A 27,529-nucleotide genomic window follows, 5' to 3' on the forward strand; every position below is an offset into this window, starting at 1 on the left:
ATTTTTGATCTTTCACGTCGCGTCAACTGTGTTTGACGCGACTTGTCGCCGAATCGCATCGCATCGCAAAACCATGCAGCTTCCCGCTGCTTGACGCCTTACACCACCAAAAACCAAAGAACGTGGCCCCAAGATTTACCCGCCATGAACCACGATACAGCCGCCCCGGGTCACTTCGGGGCGCGACCGAACCGCCGTGCTTCAGCCCAATTGACTATCGACCAAGAGGGCCGCAAGCCGCTGTTCTCCAAGCCGTCGCGCGAGACGCTCAACCCAAGAGACACTGCCCCGGCAGCGTCAGCAACAACAAACCGTTATGGCTTCTCCCCCACGAACGCGCGCCCACCTTCTCGCGCAGCTGGTATTCCCCGGCCTCCAAGCTCTGCCTCCATGCGACCACCTTCACGAGCTGCTGCTGCCGCCATTCCCAGACCCTCAAGCTCGATGTCCCAGACGCCGTCAGTCGGTTCCAACCATTCGGCCGATGTTGTTTCGCCTGGATCCCGACTTCCCCGCCCCAAATCTACAATTGGAGTCTTCGCCAAGGGCAAAATTCCTTCCGTAGCAGATGTTTGGGCGTTGGCGGGAGAAGAAGACCGACCCAGCCCCAGCCCTCTCGAGAGAACGCGCAGAACGTCTCCTGCCGTCGACGCTTCCCCGAGCCCTGCGCCCCGCCCTTTCCACAACAGACAGGTCGCTGAAGAGGCCAAAGTTCGACAGAACCTTAACAAGGAACCCAACGACTTCGGCCGTGCCCGACCCCTCTCCAGGTTGTCCAGCGACTCGCTGCGCGACAGCTACGTCGCCCGCTATGGTGGATACAGCGGAAGTCCAGCGTCGCAGAGCGGCTCTAGCTCCGGCAGCTTCACCCGCCGACTGAGCCAGTACGAACGCGAGATGGCCGAGTCGCCCAGCGCTGCCCGCCAGCCAGAAAACCTCTTCGGCAACACGAGAGTCGGGCCGTACATCGCGGACACCGGTCGAACACTAGCGCGGAAGACGAGCAACAGCAGCCTGAACGGTGGCTCCGGGCTTGGGCGGCGCACGAGTAACAGCAGCTTGAACGGAGGCCAGACACTCGGGAAGCGAACGAGCAACTCGAGCTTGAATGGGACCAGCCCAAACCTGGGTAGGAAGACAAGCTACGGCAGTTTGGGTAGCAGCCCTGGTGCTAGGGCGTTTGCCAAGAGCTCAGTCCCGGAAGGTTGGATCAAGCATCTTCTCGATGAGGACGACAAGGGCATCAAGAGAACACCCAAACCGGACTGGGAAATTGCTGCCAATACGCCACTGCCTTCCGTTGAAGCACTCGAACCGACACCCCCAACTTCGCGACCGGGCTCTACGAACCCTGAGGCGCGATCGCCGGAGAAGAGCTTCGCCTGGCAGCTGGATGCCGACTTCACTGCCGGAGACCTTCAGATCTCGGACAGCCCGCGCATTAGAATTAGCGGCTCTGGATACGACGATGCCTCCAATCGAAGATTCTCCAATGGCAGCGCATACGCAGAAGAGCCCGAATCAAGCCCTTTCCGGAGGGAAGCATCTGCCGGACCCCTCTCATCACGGGCAGCGCGGACCAATAGTAAGATTGACGAGATTCGCCAACGTGAAGAGAAGGCAAACGAGCAGTTGGCAGAGCTGCGCAGGAGCCAATCGAGGGGAAGGAACACCCGACTGGAGGAGATTCGCGAGAGAGAGGCCGAGGCTGAGGAGGAGCTGGCCAAGACGAAGGCCCAGACACGCTCATACTACCCTACACCCGACGAGGATGATCTCGCGCCGCCTGTCAGGGAACATCCTCGACCGAAAAACTCCAAACTCGATACCATCCGAGCTCGAGAGGCAGAGTCTGTGTCGAAGAAAGCTTTGGCTGAAAGCCGTTTGGAAGAGATTCGAGAGCGGAACTCAATGTCCAGAGAATTCTCGCCAGAGGCCGAACGAGTCGACAAAGAGTCAACACCTATCCGAGAGAGCAAGAGGGAAGCCTGGCAGCCTACGAACCAGGACGAAGGCGAACACATTGCAAACACCCCTGTCACTATTTACAAAAACGCCGGCGCACCCAGAGAGACGAAGCCGGAGGCGAAAGTGGCGAGCCCGAAGTCGCCCGCCCGACCTCAATTGCAGCATACCCGAACAGACTCAAGAGATCTGCTGCAAAGGCTCGCCAGAGCTGCTAGCAGTAGCCCAGCTGGAAGCCCAGCGCCCGAGACGGTCAAGCCTCAAGCAGCCACCGACGACAGGACCGAGAAAGATACCCAACCGAACACCATCAAGCACGACGAGGAGAGACCCGCATCACGGACAGTAAACCCGGCTAGGACCATTGAGAGACTTCGAGAGGGTTTTGCGGAGGATATTGAGCGTAACTCTGAGGACAGGCTTGCGGGGCGAGAGCCGAAGGAAGCCATCAAGAAAGTGGTCGCCGAGCCGTTGGCCAAGGAAAAGCAGACGACGGATGTGGTCGAAGAAAAGGAGACAAAGGATCAGCCATCCGCCGAGACAACGCCGGTCGAGGAGGTACCGAAGAAGACAGAGGACCTGAAGAAGGCTGAGGAACCCGCCAGAAAGCCATACGTCCCTCGCCGCAGAAGCGAGGATCGTCCCAAGACATCGGACTCGGAAAAGGCAGAAGTCACGAGACGTAACCGCAACGACACTCTGAAGAAGCTGGAGCCAACTCCCAAGTCAGATGAGGCCTCAAGCAGCTCCAAAGACGAGCCCAAAACCATCGAGGCTGAGCGGCCAGTGTCTGCTGGTCTGCGCCGTGTACGACGCCAACGCTCGACTGAATCTTCTAAGGACAGCAGGAAGAGCATGGCGGCCTCCGATGGCGATCCGACAGATCGCATCGAGCAGGAGATCATGCTGTTTGCGCCCACAGACGGCCAATCTGAACGTGGCTCTACCAGGCCGCCATCGATCGAGCCTGATTCTGAGGAGGATAAGGACCTCCTCGCTGAGGAAACTCCTCGCCCGGTCAAGACGGACCCACTTTCTCTCCCTACCCCAAAGGTTACAGGCGCATACGTAGACACTCCCGCAACGGTTCGGGTCGACAAGGTACAGGAGAAGGAGCTCAAGTCAGCCATCAAGTCTGAAGCCAGACCTTCTACGAGCCATGGCCGAGCATCAAGCAGAAGAAACTCCCGCGCTTCCTTGAGAGGGCGATCAATCTCCAATGCCAACGCATCCGAATCCGAATCGAGCGAGCAGAAGGAGCAAGACACTGCAGGCACGACCACGACCTCTGTGCTCCGCCGGCGCAAATCCTCATCTAGACCTCGACGACCATTGATGAACTCGGTGAAGCCACCGACCGTGAAGGACGACCTTTTGGAGCTTCAGCGCCGCCATCAAATCGAGGACTCGACTTTGGACGACTTGGAGGAAATGTTTAACTTGCAAAAGCCTCTGCCCCCCGATTTTGAGACCGAGGAGACCGTGGAGAGCATGCTTGACGAGATTAACGAGAAGCGGGAGGAAATTGCGAACAGCGCCAACCTGAGCAGTGACGAACGTGACCACACGATGCAGCAGATCGACAGAATGACCAAGACTCTCACAGATGGGCTTCGAAGCATTCGCTCCGCCAAGCAGGGCATCGAACGCCTGGAGGACAAGGTGTCTCACGCCGACCCCACGTACAACGAGAACAAGATCAGCGAGATGGAGAAGATGATTGCGATGGTACAAGATCAGCAGGCAAAGGGAACTGCATTCCAGCAACCCACCGCCACCCAGAAGACTGCCGACCACACCAGCATCTCTTCCGATGAGAAGGTCAACGTCATTCAGCTTCCCATCCCCCAACTCATGCACCGCAATCCTCTGCGCATCACCTTCCTTGGCTTGCTCGTCATCATCAGCGCAGTCTGGTACGCCGCCGAGTCGGCCATGTGCGAGCTCTACTGTCGGCCGACGACTTGCTCATCAACGCCTTGCGTCTGGTCGGCCACGGATCCTACCTGGGGCTACGCGATTCCTGTCAAGATCGACGAGTGGACTACCAACGGCTGGGGTCGTCAAGTCGCCAACCAGCTCGCTGAAGACGCATCAGACCTATTGGCCGATCTCGAGGACTACCTTACCGGCACGGACATCGCGACCATCGACATTCGGACTCTCGATTTCTGGGAAAAGCGCCAGCTTCGTCGCCGTCTGCGCAAGAAGGGGCTCGTCAAGCGGCCGGAGGAATCGCCGGAGGACAAGGCGAGATGGGACGCATGGCACGAGGCGCGCGTGGCGAGGGAGAGGGTGCAGGACGCGAGGGAGATGGGGTACGATATCAGCGACGAGGAAGAGAGCATGGGCGGCGACGAGAGGGTGTGAGGATGTAATTACACGCGCCCTCTGGCTGTGGTTGTACTATACATTGTGTAAATAACACGAAATAGCTTGCTTTCGCGGGATAGCACGCTGGATAAGGGCCTTGAGGAGGGGAGAACTCCTTTGGTAATTAAATCATTGCAATCATGCCGCTTTGTCGTTCTCGTGTGTTTCACATTGGTCTTTGATGGGTTTGTCTAGACCTTTGTTGGGGCGAGCTGAGTACCTTCATGCAACCATGTTCGTCCGGTGGTGGCAGTCCAGCCACCCACCCACATTGCTGAAAGATCATATCGATGCTCTCATATAGCGACGATGAAACTCAGGCTAGCGATCTCCTGGCGGACTACGGCGTCTTCTCATTCCCGAAGCCACGGTTACGGGTCCTCTTGGCTTGCGACGATGCCGTCGATCGGCGGTGTGCGGAGCCCCGGTCCCAGTTGGCTCGGTATCCCACCCCCAAGATGCCCACCCGCCGGACTGATTAAATGCGCCGGCGGAGATTGACAACTGAAGTCTCCGTGCTCCGTCAAATAGCCTTAGAGGAATTGGGTGTTGGGGTTCGTGGGGTTCGTCTTGTCATTTAGAGACTGGAGTTCAGACAAACCAGCGTTTCAATCATGATGTCAACTTTGGGGCGCAGGGCTGGATTCACGCTGTAATGATTTTGGCTTCAACTTGATTCTTGATTGATGTTTGCTATGCTATGCAGCTCTACTCAGACCTTAAAGTCAACTTCCCTCTTAAATACCAAGGATAAAACAGTTCCTAAGTAGCTAAGTAGCTAAAACATATCCGTCTTGCCAAGTTGCCGCGCCGACCTGCCATACAATCGGACATTTATTTGGGGCATCCAGTGGGGCACTTGGAAGTCTTGTTAGCCTCACTTTCGGTCCAACTCATGTTGATATGGGGAGTTCTCGACTTACGCAAGAAGCCTGGCAGTTGCCGACGTAGGTGCAGCAGCTGGGGCCGGAGGGGTTGACGGGGCCCTTCTGGCGGGCGAGGATGTTGCCCTCGTTGACGTTGGAAGAGGGCACGGCCATGGCCATGGAGGCGAAGGCGGCGACGAAGATGTACTTGATCTGCATTTTGAAGATTTTGTGTGTCGAAAGACAAAGACTGTGGGTGAAGATTGGTTTGTAGAGGTTGTTGGAAGGTATGAGTTGTGTGATGCTGGAGTTGGGAGTTGACTGAAGGCGAACTTCGTCCTCTCTTTATACAGCTGTCCGGATTCTTCGGCATGCGCATTTCTTGTCAACAAGGAGAAGGGTCAGAGACACGATACAAAAGTCCGTGGCTACAAATAGCCCCATGAGTTGATTTCTGAGAGAACGATGGGTCCTGCGCTCGGCATCCCACAACGAGCATGGACGGATAATATGATAGAGTTCGGTCGCAACTCCACGTCAAGTCTCGGCTACCTTGACATGAATCATACATCGCTTAGTTTCTAACTATTGACAGGCAACTATTTAGCCAGAGTTGTGTCTTGGGTGAAGAACTTTAAATCTCGTGCTTTCTAGTCCGGATTGTAGTACTGTACGAATTTAGCTTTGGGGATGTTGTCATTTCGGACTTTCTGTTCCCATCCAAGTTATTGAGTTGATGGGTGTAGTATCTTGAATATTCAACTGTTGTAGTCGCGACTGTATGCCGGAGTTCAACACGGACTGCATGCGGACGGCTGAACTATGCTGTCAACTGCGGACAAGCTGTCTAAAAGCCGCGTACCATCAACTCTGAGATTTTACTGTAATGAGCCGACTCCGGAGGTGTCCAATTCATGTTTTGTGTAGTACCTGTCTGTGTTGACATGTCAAACACCCCACGGAACCGAAGCGCCCCGGCGCCGACTCCGGGCATTGGCCCACTCTGTCGGTCCATGAATCCACAAACCGGGGCGGCTACCCAGGGAGACATTTCGGGCAGAATTTCTCTCCGTGTGGGACTCCCGGGCCGGGACATTGTTTACTGGATCATTCATTCCAACGACAGTCTCGACAACTGCCCTAGCATTCCGCTCACGCAGTTTCTCGGGTGAAGATGGCCAGTTTGACATTCCAGTCCCGACGCAAGACGCGTTTTCCGAGACATGGCCGATAAACCGCCAACATTGGCGATGAACCCTGAGAATGGAAGCTGCCTCATGGATTTTCTTTCCTTCCATCGCAAAAACGTGGTTCAGCCATCTTCCAAAGCCTGACGTATTCTTGCAAGTCACCATCACCCCAAGTTCTCTTCATTTGATAGGTTCGCGCATATCTCTTTTTGACATCCGAGTTGGCCGGCTGACACCTCTCCAGCCACCGTCGCTCCTCAGCATTCAATTGAGAGAGCAATATGTCGATCCAAAGCCTCCCTGACGAAATCTGGCTTCAGATTGCTGAACACCTTGACTCGACCTCAAGTATCGCCGCTCTCTGTCGTGTCAACCATAGACTCTGCGGTATCCTGCAGCGGGAACTCTTCCGCGATGCGATTGAGAGAGATCTTCCCGAAATCGCGACTACAGCTGCAGCGAATGGCCAGCTCGCGGTACTGAAGGCTGCCGCGGCTTTCGGCGCCGATCTCGGGCGTGTGCGTCCCGTCGAGCCGTCTGTCGAGTTGCTGGCCAGCTTCGAACAATTCGGCATTGACTCGTTTTATTCGACGACGTGTTGGGGTACGCCACTCCATCTGGCTGCGAGAAACGGCCACATGCATGTGGTGAAGTGGTTGATCGAGCACGGCGTCAACATCAATGCCCCAGCGCGATATCTTTGTCATTGCGTCTCGAATCAGCAAAGCACTCAATGGACAATGACGAAGAAAATATTCAGCCAGCGTATTGCGTGGACGCCGCTGCATCATGCGCTTTGTGGAGGGAATGGTGAGATTGCGCGGTATCTCATTTTGGCTGGTGCTTCGTATTCTATGGTGGTGCCAGCTACATCGCCGTCCTGGCCGGACTTCGACTTTGATGTCGATGACGATGATGAATACGACGAGCCGGAGGAGACGTTGCCTATTTATTGTGCGCCTCAAGTGACACGCGAACAAAAGCAGAAGGCTCCAGGGAAATGGACTGCGGGGATTACGCGTTTCTTCCGTCGATTTGTTGGAGGCTCAAACAACACCCAGTGTGCCAGCTGAGACGGCGTTTTGTGCACCGCCAGTGAAGGAAAAATCGAGTCAGTCTTGGAATTTTCTCTTCGAACCTCATGGGTAGCCCCCTTGGGCCTTCTCGGTGCCTGCCTCAGAGTCTCACAGAGTGCTCAACTGGTCAATTGAGTAGAGGTGTGAGCGGCTGTCAGGGGTCATAGATTGGGAGCCCGAGAGAACATGTTTTTTCTCATACCTTTCGTTCCTGGTTTCGCTCTTTAGAAGTTGGTGATTGCGCTTAGGCGTTCTTAGTGTTCACTCATTAGTTCTCAAACAGCGATTTGGTCTGTTTGGTGACTCTTTTACTCTTTTTCTTCTCGCAGAGGTATTTAATTATCATTTTGAGGTCGTTGGGCCCAAGTCCACATGTGACATGGATGCTAAGTTCACCGGGCTTAGAATGGATCTCCTCAGACTCCAGCAATACTGATCAATTGCTTGAACTTAACATTGCAATCAGCGATTTTTACAGTACCAGGTCATGGTTCGAATTGAAGTTTGGCATATTGAGCTCAGCTGGGACTATTGAGAAGGATGCGACAACTTGGTTTTCTCGGATGCAGTATCTGTTATCTGTTACGTGAGGCGTCAAGTTTGTGATGCACTTCGGCGGGCTCCACATTTCGAGGGGATCCCAGCCGCCAGGGGTGTTGTTGGTGTTGGCATTGGCAACACGTGTTGGTAGCAAACGCGCTCGAGAAAAACCTCCTTTCTTACTTGCCCTTGACCAACTGACCTGGAGCGCATAGCGACAGAGGCCGTCAGCGGACTACGAGTTGCGACCCGACTCATGAGTCTTTGTTGATATTATACGATTAGCCTTTTGAGTATCACTGCCAGGTGATACGGTTTCGCCTCGGACAAGAGCAGATGCCATTTCACCCTGTGTACTGGTTTCTCTTGATCTCCAACTTGCGCGTCTTCATCTCCTTCTCTTTCTTCTTCAAATAACCTATCTCTTCCTTGACAGGGAACATTGGTGGGGAGCTGTGGGAACCACTCGTTCCATACAACTGGCTCGACATCAAGCAGACTGTAAGCTCAGTATATAGAGGCAACTCTTGCATTGGGCTGCCAGCTAATCACATCTCCAAGACCGAAAAACGCACTGATCGAGGACCTGAGGATAAGATGCCTACAGCCAGCAAAGCCAGTCCGGAAATCTGGCTTGAGATTGGTTATTACGTCGACTCATTTCATGAGCTGGCCGCTCTTGCACGGGTCAACCGAATGTTGTACGGAATATTTCAAGTCGACCTATACTGCAAAGCCGTCAGACAGTCATGTACGGAAATCACGGTTCTTGCTGCTGCCAAGGGCAATCTGGACACCCTCAAAGTCGCTGCGGCATTCGGTGCGGACCTGAACAGAGTCTACGGAATCCCACCTCCTATTTGGAATCATGACGGAAGCCGAGAACCGATTAGAATCCCACTCGATCAGTGTTGGGCAACCCCACTGCATCTTGCTGTTCAACATGGACACGAAGAAATTGTCAGATGGCTTGTGCACGTGCAGAAAGTCAAGGTCAACTCTCCTGGTCGATTCCTGTGTCCATGCATGCCTGCAATCGTCCGCCTTGGCATGAATTACGGTGGGCCAAGAACTAGCATGGGAGCATGGTCGTCGCATCCTGTCTGGACGCCTCTTCATCTTGCCATTTGTCAGAACCATGAGTCTATAGCTCGCGAGCTTCTTGAGAATGGCGGCTCCCACGACACACTCATCGCTCGTGAAAACCTACCACCCTTCGAAAATGGGGCTTGGAAGGTGTTGTCAGTCCCTGATGGGGCTTACAGGCCACAAATGTACGCGAGGGATCACTGGAAGTCAGTACCCAACGTCAAACTACCCCATATTGCCGCGCTGTCAGGGTCCGAGGCCATCATGACACTCGTCGTCAGAGACCTTGGCGGAGATGTGAATGCGGTGGATGCGACTGCCGCAACACCACTTCACTACGCCATCATCGAAAAGGACGAAATGATGGTTCGTCATCTTCTATCATTGGGTGCGGACCCAGATTGTCAGCAGAATCATTTCCAGCATAGCGTGCCAACGGGCGGCATGCGTTGGGGCGCGCTTGACTTTGCTCTTCGATATGACCCAAGAATGGCAAGCATACTCCTCAAGCACGGGGCTTCGGTGTGGAATCCAAGGCTTAGGTCTGGACCCATTGAATCTTCTCTGAAGAGCATCATCTGCTATCACGATGTCAACGCTGTTCCTCTGGATCTCCGCCTTTTTCTCCGACTCACGCGACAACAAGAACGCCGACGAAGTTTGAGCACCTGGGCTGCTTTCGAATTTCGTCTCGCCGAGGAAGAGATTCAGGCTACGTTTTTCCGAGCCTGCCAGTCTATCGCTTTCAGTACACAAGATCTTGAAGCCTTCATTGATGAGGGAGAGCTGGAGCTTGGAAGCACGCCAATGAATAAGGCATTGCAATTGCAACTCAGTCTGCCGCCACATAAAATCAAGAGGGTCACCACAGCCAGTAAAGATTGGGAACTGGTAAACTTCGACACATCAAAAAATTCACTTGCGTCGCTGGCGCTGTGTTTGACGATAAGGGTCATACGACCCCATTATAACGCATATACTACTGTCCGTTGGCTTCTCGACAAGGGTGCGGCCCCAACTATAGAGTTGCAAGGAGGTGTCGAGATCTCTATTCTCGCAATTCTGCTGAAACAGATTGACAAAAGCTGGGTTGCGCACCTTAATGAGCCACCTATCAACTGGGAACAAAACCCGCTTCGCGATATCGCACGTACCATCGTTCTTCTCCGAGACCGAGGCGCTTGGTCACTACGGCGAAATGAACACACAGCCAAGAATCTGAAAAGGGAATTTGGATATGCCCTAGATCGTCTGTTTCCTCATGACATGAGAGCTAGAAGCTTTAGTGTCCACGATGCGCTGACAAGGGCGGTATCTCAGTTTGAGCAGGATTGTGGAATGTACATGGCGTAAATTTCGGCATCTATTGGACCCCACGGAATCTAGTACTTAATAGTTTGAACGTTTAGTTATGTACTGAAACCAAAGGGAATTGTGAAGTATTAGTGGATTTGTTTTAGGACTGTGTAGTCGTAATCTACGAAGGTCAAACCGCGACCACGAACTTAGTTTCGGGGCTATATTTGGTCCCGAGTAACATTCAAGTTAGATCTATTATAGATCGTCTGGAGACAACACCACGACCGAGTCACATCTCAAAAGTGCTTTCTAGGAAGTTTGAAATCCTCTATGCTCGCGTTAGAACTGTTTCGGGCCGTCGTGACCCAACCCTGCACTCAGTTTCGCGCAACTTTAAGACTCAACTCCAAACGGCTGCGAAGAGGAACCAACATCTTTTATTCTCTCTTAGTGCTTGCATCCTCGGGTCAGGATTCAGAGTGGGGCGTCTCTGGTCGCCGTGCCGGCTCTCATGACCGGTGACTGGGTGTTGTTGGAGATGGTCGAACACAGGGCAACAGCATCCAGACCACTAGGTACCTATCTGCCAACAGGCTGAGCAATAGTGAATTGAGAGCGTCTGAGTCTGTTTTTTGATCAAAACCGTCAATCTGAATCTTGTCATCGTACCATCGACAGGTGTTGAGTCGAAAATCTTCCTCATACAGTCTTAATCTCCTGAGCGTCTGTCTAGCGTTAACAAGTGCACAAGTAATCATTTATTACAAGTAACAGTAGAATGCGAAACCAAAAGTGATGCTGAGGAAGACCGCCAACAGCGAGACCTAAGGTAGGTACTGACAAGGATGGCCTGACCCCTCGCTGCCAGGCGATGCCGAGTGTCTGCCATCTGGCAGACCCCTGACAAGCTTCTCTGTCCCTGTGCACCTCGCGCTAAGATTGTCTGTTTCTCATACCATCTTCGACACTCATCACAAGATACCTACCTTTACAGCGTGAGTGACAGCCGGGGCGACCAACCAATCAAGCAATCAGATACTGATCAACAGCCCAGAACATGGCTGGAGCTATGGCTCTTCCGGTCGAGACGTGGCTACAAGTCGCGCAATTCAGCGAGCGACGCGACTTGGCTGCGTTGGTGCGCACCAACCGTCGACTGCACAGCCTCATCAACCGGGAGCTCTATCGCAACGCCATGGAGGAGAATCTGTACCCTCTCACTCTCGGCGCTGTGAAGGCCGGGAACCTGGATACTTTGAAGGTCGCAGCGGCTTACGGCGCGGACCTGGACGTAGCCTTTCCTCAACCCTTCTGCGACCAGGTGCTGGGCATTTGGGATAGAGCCCACCATATTGACCGGGGGCCGGACATGGATGAAGAAGACAAAGAGGACGACTGGGCTTGGGCTGCTCCGCTACACGTTGCAGTCATGCAAGGCCGATACGAAATCGTTGAGTGGCTCATAGAGCAAGGCGTTAACCTCGAGAATCCTGGGCGACACATCTGCGGATGCCTCCCTATTCTCCATCGGCCGGTCCCCCCACTTGGGGAAAACGACCCGCAGTTGTGCGAATTTCCTGCGTGGACACCGCTGCACTACGCGATATGTCATACACAGACGTCAGTTGCACGCCTTCTGCTCGCCGCCGGTGCTTGTTCTACGGAATTGGTTGTCCCGCCCGAGTCCGCCAAGTCTCTTTCGTGGGCCACCCACGCACTGAGTGACATAGACGAGATGCGAACCGAATCACTTGAACTATCACTCGATGATTATCGTTTCTATATACAGGCCACCTCGGCACTTCATGTTGCCGCGTATGCCGGAAATCACACTTTGCTATCGGATTTAATCAACAATCATGGCATGGATGTTGATATCAAGGACCGGTCGGATTCAACGCCTCTTCACTATGCAATCGCTGCCTCAGACGCAGCCACGGCAAACTACCTTGTGTCTTTAGGAGCAAATCCGGATCATCGGGTCCAAGTCTGTGGCGATGCATTTGACTGGGCAAGTACTTTCCAGCAACCTTATTTGGCAATGCAAATTCTTGCCGTTAAAGGCTCGCCTTGGTTTGAGGATTCCGAGCGGATAAAACGGCCCAGGCTAAAGACGATAACATCTTCATTGAACTCCAACCTCGAATTGGAACACCAAAACTTCTCAAACGCATCAGAAATCTTCCGGAAAACTATTCCAACAATCATTCGACGCACCCGGGAGACTCATGTCCCAGGCGCAGGATTTCCAGACCTCGACATGGAGCTCGCGATCGCCTTTTTGCACGCTTGCCCCGCAGCAAGTCTCTCGGATGCAGATCTGCACTTCCTCCTCGAGACCAGCAGTATCAGTCTTGACATGGAACTGATACCGGAAATGGTTGCTGAGGATTTACATCTGCTGCACGGTCTTAGTTACAAATTCCTGATCACCGTATGCAGGAATCGTGTCAACGAAAGCCGCTGCACTCTGCGACAGTTAGCCTTATGCCTGGTTGCCATCGAATTTCCTCTGAAATCGATTCAACACCGGCATCTTTTCAGCCGCAGATTCGAATATCTCCTGAATACACCTGGAAAAAAATCTGAACTGGTCTGGAACAACGCGAGTTTATCCCCGTTGACTTGCTTGTTCGACAGGATGGCAAAGTCAATGAAGCGGTTGGCTGATGGATCAGACCTTGTTGTAGCATCCTTTACAGAGCTGGATATATGCCCTGCCATCAGAATTCTTGGACAGGCAGGTGAATGGTTCCCCCTTGGCAAAACGAGCATAGAGAAGAAGCTTTTTGTCCTGGAAAGGTTTTACGTAGCAGTCTCAGACCTCGCAGAAGCGGGGAAGAGGTGGGAAAACTCCGTGATAGAAGTAATGCCAAAGGAGGTACGAGAAACGTGGGAGTCAAAAGAGATGATAGAATTAATTAGTAGGATAGAAGTGGATCGTTCAGACACGGAGTAAATTGGAGGTTCTTCTATGCTTGCAAGCTTGCACAGCCGTATGTGGTCACGCACAAGAACGAACGATGGTGCGGGAAGCTTGCATCTGATGCCTGCAGTATTATTGGCAACGCCTCGCCACGTGTTAAGTCATATCGGAAGCAGTATAGATCCTGTCGGATGTTGCACAGCTTGCATCAACGGCCAAAAACGTTCCCAAAGCCCGATCATTGGTTCAAGCCAGCGTATCACAAGCTCTCAAACATGGCTCTGGTAACGAGCCGTTTTTCGAACTAGGCACTTAGTGCCCTGCATGTCATCCCATTTCGAGGTGACACTGAATCGGTCACGATCTTCGATGAATCGAAATGCATGATTGGTTAAGATTTCTATGACATGGATATAACAGCGAATGAATTGCAACCCGAACCACCATCCTGTCCCCCTTCTCAAATAGCTATCCCCATATTTCAAAGCGTACAATCTATGTAGCAAAATTTTTTCGTTGCGATTAGCAGGTCAATGGCACATGCCCATTCCCTTCTACCAAGGTTGTGTCACACAATGTAAGCTATCAGCCCGGACAAGCCATTGTGATGCTCTTGTGATCAGATACTCATGGATGGCCGTGGCCGCCCTCCAAGGGCGAAACCACCTCAAAGCCAGAGTCCCTTGGAACCAGCGGAGGTCGCTCGTCCACAGGCTTCTGTGCCTTCTCCATATCATCGTCCTGTCCGGGGTTCGCCGTCTGGTATTCGAGCCACTTGAACATGGCGTAGACCAGGAAAGACAGGATGGCACCGGCGAAGGGGCCGATCCAGTAGATCCAGTGGTAGTTGACAAAGCCGGCGATGACGGCGGGCCCGAAGGAGCGAGCAGGGTTGATCGATGTTCCGGTCCAGTTTGTGGCAGTGATGTGCGCGATGAACACCGAAATGCCGACGCCGATGGGGGCCAGGAAGGTCGCGCGGTGCTTCTCAACGGCGAGGAAGTACACCGTCAAGACCAGCTGGGCGGTGAGCAGCATCTCGATGAAGAAACCCTGGGCGATGGTGGCGCCGTTGCCAAGCGTGTTGTTGACCAGGAGGGGCCCGGGGAGGACCCCGTAGACGACGGCGGAGGCGGCGATGCTGGCTGCGAGCTGGGCGGGGATGATGCAGAGCCCTGCGAGGGGCTTCACGGCACCGACGAGCAGGAGACCTAGAGTGACCTGGATGGGTGTTAGTGTGATGAGGGGGCAGGAGGCTGTGAGGGGTTGGGAAGACAAACCGCAGGGTTGAACATGCCACCACTAACGCGGTAGAAGATCCACACGTTGACGGCAATGGCAGTACCGAAGGAAGAAGCGATGTACATCAAGCTGGCCGGAGAGAGAGGAGCGGAGGAGTCATCGGGAGAGTTGGTGACGAGGGCGGTCTGCGCTCCGATGAAGGAGAGCAGGAGGAACATGAATGTTCCACAGAACTCGCCGAGGACGACCACGATGAGGTTGCGGGAGGGCAGATTGTACGGGTAGCCTCTCTTGGCTGGAGTCACCTGGGTGGCATGTACCGCGTCAACGGCCTGCTTCACCGGGTTGTGGGAGGTCGGAGCAGTCATTGTTGAGATGGCTGGAGGATATCTTGAAGAAGATAGAGACTCAAAGAGTGCGATGATGGTGTTGATGTTGAGATTGCGATGATGATTCGAACGGGATAATAGCCTTTCTAGCGAGTAGTTCCTCCCATATAAATATCCGTCGCGATGGCTGGGTCTGGTATTCATGAGGCGATGAATATCACTTGTCACGATGGGCTACTGCAACATCTGAGGAGGCGACTACTCTCGCCATCGCCATCCGACGAGGGTATCGGAAGACAGGCATCCAGCTTCGTCGTTAGGCGCCCGTCGACGGCAATCTCAAAACGGGGCGAGAGCTTCCCCCTAGAGTCTCGCCATCGACGAAAGAAACGACTGACAGGCATCTTGGTCCGATCTTGGGCATCAAATTACATGTCGTGATAACCCGGTGCGGCGATCGTGTCGAGAGGTGAGAGTATCTCGTGGTAGGTGGTTGGGTGGCTCGTGACTTGGCGGGAGGACTGTCACATCCGACAAAGGGTGAGGCCCTCTGCCATCAGGTTGACAACGGCATTGTCTGACAGGCATCAAGCATCATGTGTCGGCATGCCGTGTTAGGTAGTGCTTGAGCCTGTACGTCTTTCGTCCGTAGTGGTGATCTTGTCCGACGGTGTTACCCATCGGCTGGTTGAACAGCCACGATGTCAGGCATCAAACTGCGTGTCTCGCTCTCAATCACTGCCTCGATCGTTTCGAATGCATGATGAATCCGGTATGTGGGTAGGAAAAAGGCCCCCAAATGTTGGGCTCGAATCCTGTATGTCTTGGTATTTCCTTGTCTGTGTCGATCGTTACAGCCGTTCCAGTCCTCCTCAACGGACGAGGTGCTCCGATCACAGGCTTCACTCACGTTTTTCCCGATGCCATGCTTCACGATGAACTACTGCACTCGATGATGCCCGTTTGCTTTAATACCGGCATGCTCAGTACTGCATGTCTTGCCATCGTATGTTTTGCGTTGAGCTTCTCACAGAATTGAAGCCTGTGAGTGGTAGGCGCCTCCGATGACACGCTTGCGTCTGCATGTCCTGCTACTACACGGAGCGCTGCTCCTATTCGTCAGACTCACACGTGCAGCGGGATCGCCCTCTGGGATGGGTGTCGAAGACAGAAAAGTCATGCCAGTTCAACCCATCATTGCTGCCAGTGACTTCATCGGAAGAACCGACAGCCCAACATTGGATGAGGCTGGTTTCAAGAATCTCTCAGATGGATGTGTCCTTCACCCACCACCAGCGTGGGCTTGGCCGAGGTGATGGTCGTGGGAGAAAGGGCAGGCAGCATGTCTATCCCTTGAAGAACTAGGTATCTCCTGGCAACTTAGTCAAGGGAGTCATCAGTCTGATGGACTCTTACTCGCTTTTTCCATCACCTACTTCGCTGTGCATACGCGATCGGGATGCCTTTGCACCTCGCGGACGTCAATGTGGGGTTGATGAACATTGAGCTCCTCGGTTCTTCCTCATGTAGCATGAACAGCTCGTTGAAACCTGGAAAGCTAATGGCCGTTTGTACCTTTGACGTTAAAGCTTAATGTCAGTCTAACGATGAGATAACCCTTTACGTCGGTAGGCGGCACATCCTCTAGCAAAAGCATCGTGAGTGTCTCTCCATCTCACCCTCCCCCACCACGAAATAAGCCTAAAACAACACCGATGGCTCGGCTCCGAAGAGACACCCCGGACGTCTTGGGTCTTGACTTGTACGGTACTTATCTTGAAAACGTGGAGACGCCACAGGTGGCTGTCATCGGGGAGTATCGTCAAGGGGCCTACTACACCAGCATCCTTCGTTCGCTGCCTAACCATCAAATCCCGCAGTGAGGGAGTTTCGAGTATGGTCACTGGCCATGAGGATTGGGGGCCGCGCAAGGCAACCAATGGTGAATGGGGAGGAGATCGTCGCGTGGTTTAAGACAACGCCCCAAACCTGACCGATCCAGACCGATCGACACGCGGCCCGGTCCTAAGCGCTAACGCAGCTCAAATCCTACTTAATCTACGGTAATAGAACGCCTGTTGTAAGCTGGGGGGGCAGGGAAAGGAGAGGCGAGCGAATAGCGGGGTAATGTGTCGCGTGAAATCATCGTGGCAAGGGGAGCCGACGCAAACGCTGCTCGGGTAGTGTCGTAAGAACTTGATAAATGGGGCGGGGGAGTGTCACTTCAGGGATCTCATTGGGGTCCATCAGCCCTGCATGTCTTGGATTTTGATTTGGGAGGATGAGTTGGTGGGGGGAACACAGACTCGTTCTCCGCAAATCCTCCGTCTTTAGAGAAAGTCTCCGGGGGACGAGTTCAGAGGAAGTGGATTGTTGGATTGTCTGCTCGAAAAAGAACATGAAATATGGCTCTTGAAGGCGTCTGATGATGCGTCGCTGCTTGCGATTGGATGAGAGCCGCTGGAATCGCGATCCAGCTCTGAAGCCTCACCAGACTCCTCGTGGGTCTCTGATGCCCTCTCCCCTCCCGCCTCTTTGTGCGTCCAGGAAAAGGACCATTCTTGTGGAGGTGATTGCAAACTGGTCTCCTTTTTGATCCTGCAAAGCTCGGTCGGAAGTAGTGCCAAGGCTCCAAGGCATAAATCGTCTCTCGAGTTGGTATGATGAGACAGATGTCACTTGGAATCGTAATCTGAACGTAGTCATCGATGATGCTAGGCGCTAGCTGTACAGTGTGAGACATTCAAAGGTTTGCCGCCAGATTGCAATGTAAAATGCCCTTTAAGCACGCACAACCTAGCCTAGATTGCACTCTGAAGCAATTAGATACGGCTCGCGTTAGCAATGCATTTGGAAATCTCTTTCAGAACTCCTTGAGTATTCCAACACTCAAAGGTCACTGTTATCGGATTTCTGAGTACTGTCTTTTCTTTCAAATGCACGCTATGGCACCTGTAGAGAGCGAAACACAGTGAAATTGGATCTGGATATCACGAGGGAATCAGCTCAGAGAGCGGCAATGTCTTGCGTCATCCCCGCATAATGATGCTTGCATCAACAGCCAGATGTGACTTCTCTGGTATGTTCATTTGGCTGCTTCAGAGCACAGAAACTTCAATAATGAAATAAAGATTCGTATATTCTATTTACTCCTCATGTTGAGTTTGAATGTGTATGCATTCCCTGCCTCCTTTCTTTGACACTCGTCCGCCGCAGTTGATACCCTTACGCACGTTGTCTTTTCTCTTGTCTCAACGGCTGTCATTGCTACCTACCGCCCAGTGCCCTCTGCCTCCTCCTTTTTCAAGTCGCACAACCAGTCCCAGACTTTGTCTGCGAATTCCTCACGGTCTCTGCCACAGTAATGTTTGAATATACTATGTGGTGATCCATAGTCCATCATGATATCAACCACATTTAGAAGAAGCTTTTTGGCGGTTTTGGAAAATGCCTTCGATGGCTTCCAGTCCTCTGGGGCCACTCGTGAGAGGAGTTCAAGCGCCTCCCGTATTTCGCTCTCGATTGGAAGGCATCTGGTGCTGTTTGATGCATGTTCTTGCAAAGTCTTGTCGATTAAATTCACCATGACTGTCATCATCTTCGCGGGGTTGCCTAAACTTTCGATGAAGTAGAGAAGTTCGGACTGGCTCAGAATCGCTTTTCTTTCCTGTTCTTCATCAATCCAGACCTTTGCGCCTAAGTCAAGGAGTTTGAAGAATGCCTTCGACTTCTTGTGAGCCGTCGCCCAATAGAGCGGTGTGTCTCTGTCTTCGTACCACCCCTCATTGATCCCGTCCGGATCAGCACCCAGGGTAACAAGGTGTTCAATCATAGTCTCATCTTGAGAGAGAATTGCATAATGTATGGGCTGGAAGTTGATCCAGTCTTGCGCATTGAAATCGCGCTCGTTGATGTCCATCCCTCGAGCTTGAACAAGATGGGTAGCTAATGACTTTGTGCCATGCAAAGCGGCGACGTGAAGAGCTGTCATGTCCTCTGTGAATCCAGCGAAACCGGGTCTGTCAACATTTCTCGGGGAGATCACGTGCCTCGCTCTCATGTAAGATGGAGGGAGCATCACAGAGGTCGTAGCGTTCCGTGAGAGTAGAAGGCGTGCAATCGAATCGTGTTTTCGACAAATGGCGAAGTGAAGAACCGTCCAGACTGGGAAGTCGGCAAGTAGGCAGCCCTCTCGAGATTCATCGTAGTCAGCGAACCCTCTGCAATTGCAAGTCAAACGTCCAGGTGCGTCGACGTCGACTCCTTGAACCGCGATGAGCCACTCAACAGCGTCGTAATGATTGTGGTAGACAGCCAGGTGAAGAGGCGATGCCCAGAATCGGCTTAACTCGTCATCCTCTAGCCGACCCCAACCCCAAGAGTCCGTAGCTGATACAAGCTCTGTCATATCTTCAGGACACGAAACGGGGTGTATGAGATCAAAGTCAGCTCCATAAGCAGCCGCCTTTTTCATCATTCGGAGATTTCCGGACTCCGCAGCTCCTGACATAATCTTGGTGAAAGTGTCGGGATCTTTGATGGCAGACTGCCACAGGATGTCCCCTGTGTTCTCATAGAGCCGCTTGTTCGTGAGAATGAGGCCGCCTCCCTCCACACCGCAGTCCACTGCAATAGCCTGTAACAGCTCGTTTGGGAGGCCTAGTAGAGACATTCTTGCTACCTCCAGGATACGGTCGTGAGTTGAGACGCGTGTGGTCTGTGAATGGGGAAGGCGCAGAGAATCGGAGGCGTCGGTAGCGAGGCGGAACGATGGTGAGATCGATAGATCGTGGAAAATGACCGCCAAGTTTTCTTCTGCGGGCAGCTTGGGTGTTAGATGGGCTTCCAAGAATGGTGCGAGAGTGGCTAATTGACAAGTTGGAAGGAACTCACGAGTCTGAAGGTGAAGGCGGAAGAGGACGTAGAGATCATGCAAGCTCCTCGTATTTGCCTCCTCGGGAGAGTGATTGAGTGTGTTGAGAGAAAAGAATGACAAACAAAGAAGGAGCCGGCGCGTGGAAAAAGATCTTGATACGCGACAAACGGAAAGTTGGAGTGCCTTCCCGACTGGAATTCAACGAGGCAGAAACAGTCACCAATTTTTGAATAAAGAATCTTGGTATGGCTCGCTTTGGCTCGTTCTACGTCCGAGGCTGAAATTTCAGGTACCCACTCACAATCACAATGGAATAGTCTACAACTTCAAAGTGTGAATTTCGCTTTCCATCGCATCGTTCTTGCCCATCCTCAACATCCTCACCTTTCCCCAATCTTCCTTAATTCTTTCCGTCGTCCTTGACTGTCTCCGTCGTCCTTAACTGTCTCCGTCGTCCTTGCCGTCGTCCTTAACTGTCTCCGTCGTCCTTGCCGTCGTCCTTGGCCTTCTCTTATACCAACAGAATCGTAAGTTTCTTCTAGCTATTCTTTCGGAAGCCCATCTAACGCCCGCAGGGTAAAGCGCAGCGCCCACCCTCACAAGCACTTCTCGACTCGGAACCATGAAACTGCTGAAGCCGACGACGTCTCAATTGGAGATTATTCCACCAGAGATCGTGCTTGCGATCGCGGAGGAACTTCCTCAGTCATCGATGAACAGTCTTTGTCAGGCCAGCAAACGGCTCCGCCAAATCATCAACCCATCATTGTACAGAGCTGCCATCAAAACACCGCACTTCCTCTCGGTTACCGCACGAGATGGAAAGCTTGATACCCTCAAGGTCGCAGCCTCCTTCGGCGCCGACCTCAATCGTGTCTACTGGGTTCCTGCGCCTTCCTGGTCCCTACTCTGTTGGGATGGCGTCGATGAGGACCCTGACTGTTCGGATAGCGACGACTCTGACTACGGAGATTTCGAGTACCCTATCTTTCAGCGTTTCGGATTCACCTCCATCCATGGAGCTCGAGAAGGTTCTGTACTTCCCAACGATCGCGACATCGGATATTGCTGGGCTACTCCTCTTCACTTGGCCGCTGCAGAGGGACATTACGACATGGTCGAGTGGCTGCTTTCACAAGGCGTTGATCTCGACGTGCCGGGAAAGCTGCTATGCCCCTGCTCTTCTTTCAGCGAAATATTAGCCGAAGGATCTGGAAGGTCAATCCTGCATTCGGGAACCTGGACCCCATTGCACTACGCCATCTGCCGCAGCTACCCGAAGATTGCTCTTTTTCTTGTCGACAATGGTGCCTCCATGGAAGTTCGGTACCCTTGGAGCAAGGACATCCCACGCACACACGGCATTGACAAATTGTTCGGTTTGGGCCCTTGCCAGTCAGCTTCTGAGATCCGACAAAGTCTCGGTGACCTCCTGACGTACCACCTGGGGGTTAATCCAGACTCAGGCGGGAAGGGAAAAGGCCGCAAGAAGAATAAACTCCTCAGCGAGCAATCACAGCGACTATGCCTACAATACAACATGTTGGCGATCCACTGTGCCGCCTTTTCGAATGAGCCCGAGGTTCTCCGCCACTTGGTAGATCTTGGGATCAGCGTTGACACCGCAGATGGGTGCGGGGCGAACATCTTGTACCATGCCGTGGAAAGAAGGAGCTTGGAAATGGTCCGATACGCTCTTTCACTCCAGACGAACTCCTCTGCATCAGTTTGCATTGTGGATCGAATGCATAACAAGCACCGCGTGGAGGGCATTTGCCAGTGGGTGGCTCAGTTCTCCAGCTGTAACAGTCCCAACTACCTTGATGCCGTCATCGTCATGCTCGCCGAACGTGGAGGCGATTCCGTGTTCTGGCTCGACGAGGAGAGCAGCCACACGGAAGGTGAAGATGTCGAACACGATTCCATTCGCCCCAAGTCTATGACCATCAACGTCATAGCCAAGTACATTCGCAACCCGTTCAAAGATTTCGCGAAACGCGGCTGGGTCTCTCAGCTGTTGCAAGGAGCAATCGCTACCTACCAGCCCACCGAGGCGTTCAATGATCTCAAGAAGGAGGTTATGGCGTTTTTCTGGCATGTCATTGGTGACAGCAGTTGTGGAGCAGGTTCTCTCGAAATGATCTTGCAGTGTTACGACTCCCTCGACCTAACTGAGCTCATCGATGGCGACTTGCCCCCAAGGGACGTCAAAGCGACGAATTATGATGGTCAACTTGGCACAGTGGCACTTCACATGATATTGACAGAGTACAGCCTCGATCCGTACGATTATGCAGGCGACATCGCGGCGCGGGACAAGGTGACCTGGCTTCTCAGGCATGGGGCAGACCCAATCGACAAATTTCATCGCGCGGCTGAGTTCGCTGCCCTGCCTTGTTTCCTAGCTAATCTCAACGCCCGTGACGGGTGGGAGTTCTCAAATTGTTATTTGCGACGCAGTAACTCGAAAGCCATTGACGTCGAGGTTGTCTCGGGTGTTGCGGACATGATGAGGATTCTTGGAGAGCACGGTGCTTGGGAATTGAGCGAAAGCGAGACACAGCACGCTGTGAGGACGTATGTTAACCTCGTCCGGAAGATTACGTACTGGGATGGAAATGCTGCAAAGGTGATGAGAGAGGTGGTTCTTCCCAGTAGGGTGTCTGCAATGCTACACAATGGGCGAGAAATAGTGTGATCTGGGAACAGAAGTAAACGGAAGGCAGAGGTGGTGGGAAGGGCTATAGACACGAGAGGAAGAGTAGCGACTTAATGCGAAAACAATCACGAGCACAACATCAGAGTCATTCTGAACAAATAATGTTTCCTAAATTCAATTGAACGGCTTCGTATTTTCCCCGACGCCTATGGTTTCAGTGTCTCTGTCGTCCTTACTTTCTCCATCGTTCTTGCCATTTTCCACCACCCTTACCCTCATCCGTCGTCCTTGGCAGTTCATCTGGCAACTACTTTCTAGCGGCCTCTTGCTGCTTTGCCTGAGTTGATGAGCTCTTTCCCTTTTAATTACAGAACTACCTTACCTTCCTGAGCGACAGTGGAGAGCGCTTTCCCTCCGTTGCCACCGCAAAGCCAATCCTCCAGAAACCTCTCTCGCGACTTTTTCTCTTTCACCACTTTCCCTTCACCACTTTTCCCTTTCAAACTCACAGCAAGTAAATTTCTGTAGAACCCATGAAGCTTTCTTCAAGCTAGGTATTAACTTTCCCCTTTCAGGTACACCGATCGAATACACTCAAGATGACGACAAGATTCACGACAATGCCACCGGAGATTCTCCTGGCTATCACTGACCTGCTCCCGCAAGCTGCCCTGCATGCCCTCGCCCTGGCCAACAAGCGCCTCTACGACGTCATTAATTCGACCCTTTACGCGCAATCTGTCAAGGACGAAGCACGCGACATCACGGTTCTCGCCGCTCGCGATGGAAACCTTGACACCCTCAAGATGGCCGCTTCCTTCGGGGCCGACATGAACCGAGTCTACTGGGTACCCGTTCCGACCTGGGCGAAGCCAGAGGAGATTCAATCGACAGCCCCCAAGACAGGATATGGAGTTTGCTGGGCAACTCCGCTTCATGTGGCAGCCGCGTATGGGCATTATGACGTCGTGAAGTGGCTTCTTGCCGAGGGCGTTGATATCGATGTTCCAGGAAAGCTCCTCTGTGGATGTCTGAGTCTTTGTGAGATGCAAGATCATTTCGGCACTTCGTCAGATGCCTGGCAAGGACGTATACATTTGGACTACGTACCGAAGGTTGCCGGTACCTGGACACCACTCCATCTGGCCATCTGCCGTGGCAACCAGTCAATCGCCCGTCTTCTCATCTCCCGCGGTGCTTCCCTGGACATTCGCTACAATCGAAGGATGAATATCCCGCGGACTCATGGTGTGTCGACTCTATTCTACTCGGAATCCTGTGATTCTCACACCCGTATGACACACTTTGGCTGGACTGGCGTCGAGGAAAGCTCGAACGATGATCTCGACCATCGCCTCACCACACAGGTCCAAGAACAAGCCGAAGATCGTGATCGCATGCACGCTGTTCACACCGCGGCTTCCTCGGGGCAGAAGGAGATTCTGCACTATCTCGTTGCTAAGGGAGTCGACATCAACAACCTTGACGGGTCCAATGGAAACGTCTTGCACTATGCACTCAGCGAGTCCGATGCCGACATGTGCAAGCTTGTCCTCGATCTTGGAGCCGATACTGCTACGCCGATTGATTTTGCGGAAGACGATATCAACGGAAGTTGCACCATGAGTGTGGTGGAGTGGGCGGTCAAATACTGCCTAGGCAAAACGGAGGTCATCAGCCGTGCTCTTTCCCACATCGCCGAACGAGGAGATTCATTTTGGAAGGTTGACGAGGGTTCCGGCAAAGCTATGGTCATAAGCTCCATCTTTCACTCCAGCTGCTATGGTGACGAGCTTATGAAGCCAAAGTACAACAGATGGATTTCCGAGTTCTTACAAGGTGCCATCCTCACATGCGACTCGAGCAACGTCGGCAACCTGGAGGAAGACCTGGTACTCTGCTTTGCGATGAACGCAATAAGTATTGATGGCGGAACCGACGTGCTTGACGTTTTCTTTGATGGGTTTAGTTCGTTGAGGTCAGCGTTTTACTCTGATTCACAGAAGCTTGATTTGAAGAAGGTCATGCTTCCCAATACGCCTCTCTCGGACTACTTTGGGTCAGCTGGGGCCGAACTCGGAACAGAGGCGATTCGAATTTTGCGCAAATTGACCGCCATGGATGGTTCAAGTGGTAAATCTGCGTGGCAACGAGAGACAGACAGGAAGATGAGGGCTAAGATTGACTGGCTGCTAGACCACGGCGCTACTGCACCAAAGCTATAGATTAACAATAGAGCAGCAATTCAAAAGCAATATGATTACATAAAATGAGCTTTGAGTCTCAGTTGCTTTAAGTACTAAGAAAGAGACCGCCTACCTTTCCTGTGTCTAAAAGACTATGTACCAGGTAACTTTGACCAGGACGACGACGACAGACGTCAACGATGTACGACGAGAATAATTTTACCAATAGTAGTAGTGATAGCAGGAACGATGAAAGCGACTTGAATGTAAACGACGACAGCGAGGACAGGAATGGTAGCATGGGAAAGATAGGGGTCTGCAAGGAAACACTCGTCTCGCGCTTTTTGGCGGCAGTCGGTGCAGTGACCCTGAAAAATGTGACAAGGTCTTTGCTGGAATATGCTATCGCTGCTCGTCTCCAAAGCACCGTCCCTTTCATATCCCAAATTCAGAAGTAGGTGTCGATCGCTCCTTCCATTTCGTTCCAAGGCGAGCAGACTGGAGCCTGGGGAGGTGAGAGTCGACGCGGGATGAATTTTCAGCAGCGTCTGCTCCAGCTTTCTCGCAACGCTCGGAATCTCAATTCCTTTCACTTCCACTTCCACGCTCGCTTTCACAACACCCCAGAGCTGTCAACAACCTCGCGACTCTCCATCAAAGACCACCTATACCCTCTGGCAAAAATCATCTCATCGACGTCGGCAATTAACAAGGTACGCTAATCGGAGGAAGATTTCGATCCAACCCTGGATGTCGCCGGCATTTTTCGCCGTCATTGCAAGTGTCGCTGCTGTTGTCTGCCGTCGTCTTCAGTCGTCGCCGTCTTCGGTCGGCGTCGTCTTCAGTCGTCGTACGTCGTAGTCGATGCTCATGCTGTCGTCCTTGCTGCCGTCGCTGCTTCCCGTTGTCATACTTGATTTCAGTCGGTCTTCTTCTCAAAACAAGCCTCACTAACTTTCAGTAGGTCCGAATTGTTTCTTGTCTTCCAAATTGAGCCCACAATGTCACTTGCAAAGCTCCAAAACCTGCCTGTCGAGGTGCTCTTACTACTTGTCGAGCATGCCACCAGCGACGGCGATAGCGACGACGACAGCGACAGAGACGACAGCGACAGAGACGACAGCGACAATGAAAAAGCCAGAAATCGCCAACATCTCTTCGGAAGCCTGTGCCGAGTCAACCGTCGCTTTCACAGCATCTTTGAGCCTCTCCTGTACCGAGCCGCGATTGCAACCGAGAACAATGTCATCACCACTCTGGCCGCCCGAGATGGCAGGCTGGACACCTTGAAGAAAGCCGTCGAGTATGGAGCCGACCTGAACAGTGTTACCTGGGTTCCAATTCCCAACTGGTCCCCCCCTGGTGATCTTGACAGGGACTTGCGAGGTACGGAAGAATGCCCAAGGGACACAAGCTGGGGCATTTGCTGGGCAACACCCCTGCACATGGCTGTTTGCGAAGGCCGCTACGACGTTGTCAAATACCTCTTTTCTATTGGAGTCGATGTTGACGTTCCGGGCAAGCTTCTCTGCGGCTGCATGTCCATGGGCGAAATTGTGGCCGGCTTGGATTCAAATTGGTCCCCAGAACTATGGGATGGAGTGGTCATTGCATCAGGAGTTTGGACCCCGCTTCACTATGCCATCTGCCGCAGAAAATCCGACGTTGCTCGCTTTCTCATCTCTCAAGGAGCATCGTTGGATACCACGCGCTACCCTGACCGCGACGAGATTCCAAGGGACAACGGGATCGCTTCGCTCTTTGGTCTTGATCTATCCAAGCCCAAGAAATCAGCATCAATCCGCAACCGCCTCGATACACTCATCTGCAGTGTCGGAACATCAGGACCAATGTTCGACGATCATGAAGAAGTGGTCGGTGGTGATGGCTACGGCGGGAGGAAACCCCTCGCAGACAGCGTCGCAGCTATTCACACGGCCGCAGTCATCAACGACCAATCAATGATTCGTCACCTCGCTGTCGACTGTGGTTTCGACATCAACGCGAAGGATGGTGGCGGCGCTACCGCTCTCCACTACAGTCTGACAGCGAATGATATCGAGACTGTGCGTTGCGTGCTATGTCTTGGTGCAGACCCCAACATTGACCTTGATATCGACTGCCATCCTGCGGTCAGCAGTGCCGCAGCTTGGCTTGTGTCCTACTATGGCTTCTTAGTGTTGACCACACAGCAAGATTTACCACCTTCTTGGGTTTTTGAGCGCGCTGGCAACCGGGGCACTAGAGCCAGATTCATCTCTCAAGCCCTCGGAGCGCTTCTTGACCACGGCGTCTCCTGCTGGGTGGGAGACAACGCAGGCAATCCCAAGTGCCTAGCACTATACCAAGCTCAGGTTGACAGTTATTGGGTCCTCCGCAGCCGAAAACATGTCTATGACGGCTGCTTCAAGAGATTCCTAGAGGGTGCAATGATGGAGTACGACCCCGCGGTATGCTGTGATCTGAAATCATCGGTTATGAAACTCTTCTTTTATATCTTGATTTGGGAAGACTTTGACAACACCGTCGAACTGTTCAGCACAATCGTCAATGTGGCAGGTTCGATCGACTTCTCAGCCACCATAGATGATAGCATACCAGACGAATATCGCCTAATTGGAGATGAGCACATGTCCCTTGTGGCATTTTGCTTCCTGGCGCTTGAACGGGACCACGGGAGCCCCAAACACATGAGGCGCAGAAGGTTGGCGTCAACTCTCGCAAAGTGTGAGTGGCTGAGGACGCAAAGCGCTATCACAACACCGGAGATGCTGGAATACCTCGATGCCTTGACCGGGGAGACGTGTCGCCGGACGATGCGTAAGAAAAGATTTTTGTAGAGAGCTCAGGCGTCAGGTGAGCGCATGGTGCAGTCGTCGGCGAAGGTATGATACGCGCTTGGAAGCGAGCGAC

At 52.8% G+C, this 27,529-nt stretch overlaps 6 protein-coding genes across 6 annotated transcripts; 5 read left to right on the forward strand and 1 right to left on the reverse strand.

Annotated features, from left to right (window-relative positions):
* Positions 1-144: 144 nt before the first annotated feature.
* On the forward strand, positions 145-4,335 carry CGCS363_v009860 (uncharacterized protein; the record flags this gene model as incomplete). Its single annotated transcript, XM_036641709.1, has 1 exon — positions 145-4,335. The coding sequence occupies one exon, from the start codon at positions 145-147 to the stop codon at positions 4,333-4,335; it is 4,191 nt and encodes a 1,396-aa protein (XP_036492949.1).
* Positions 4,336-6,675: 2,340 nt separating this feature from the next.
* Ankef1 (Ankyrin repeat and EF-hand domain-containing protein 1) lies at positions 6,676-7,467 on the forward strand (the record flags this gene model as incomplete). Its single annotated transcript, XM_036641710.1, has 1 exon — positions 6,676-7,467. One exon carries the CDS (start codon positions 6,676-6,678, stop codon positions 7,465-7,467), a length of 792 nt encoding a protein of 263 aa, XP_036492663.1.
* Positions 7,468-8,607: 1,140 nt separating this feature from the next.
* Positions 8,608-10,452, forward strand: ANKK1-1 (Ankyrin repeat and protein kinase domain-containing protein 1; the record flags this gene model as incomplete). Its single annotated transcript, XM_036641711.1, has 1 exon — positions 8,608-10,452. One exon carries the CDS (start codon positions 8,608-8,610, stop codon positions 10,450-10,452), a length of 1,845 nt encoding a protein of 614 aa, XP_036492662.1.
* A 3,499-nt stretch (positions 10,453-13,951) lies between these two features.
* AQY1-2 (Aquaporin-1) lies at positions 13,952-14,934 on the reverse strand (the record flags this gene model as incomplete). The annotated part of the gene is made up of 2 exons (XM_036641712.1): positions 13,952-14,545; positions 14,605-14,934. 2 exons carry the CDS (start codon positions 14,932-14,934, stop codon positions 13,952-13,954), a joined length of 924 nt encoding a protein of 307 aa, XP_036492661.1.
* An 8,095-nt stretch (positions 14,935-23,029) lies between these two features.
* FPV024 (putative ankyrin repeat protein) lies at positions 23,030-24,655 on the forward strand (the record flags this gene model as incomplete). The annotated part of the gene is made up of 1 exon (XM_036641713.1): positions 23,030-24,655. The coding sequence occupies one exon, from the start codon at positions 23,030-23,032 to the stop codon at positions 24,653-24,655; it is 1,626 nt and encodes a 541-aa protein (XP_036492667.1).
* Positions 24,656-25,617: 962 nt separating this feature from the next.
* Tnks (Tankyrase-1) lies at positions 25,618-27,456 on the forward strand (the record flags this gene model as incomplete). The annotated part of the gene is made up of 1 exon (XM_036641714.1): positions 25,618-27,456. The coding sequence occupies one exon, from the start codon at positions 25,618-25,620 to the stop codon at positions 27,454-27,456; it is 1,839 nt and encodes a 612-aa protein (XP_036492666.1).
* Positions 27,457-27,529: the final 73 nt, after the last annotated feature.

Source organism: Colletotrichum siamense (genome assembly GCF_013390195.1).
Source record: "Colletotrichum siamense strain Cg363 chromosome Unknown KSG_Cg363_contig06, whole genome shotgun sequence".
In the NCBI taxonomy this organism is placed as follows: domain Eukaryota; kingdom Fungi; phylum Ascomycota; class Sordariomycetes; order Glomerellales; family Glomerellaceae; genus Colletotrichum; species Colletotrichum siamense.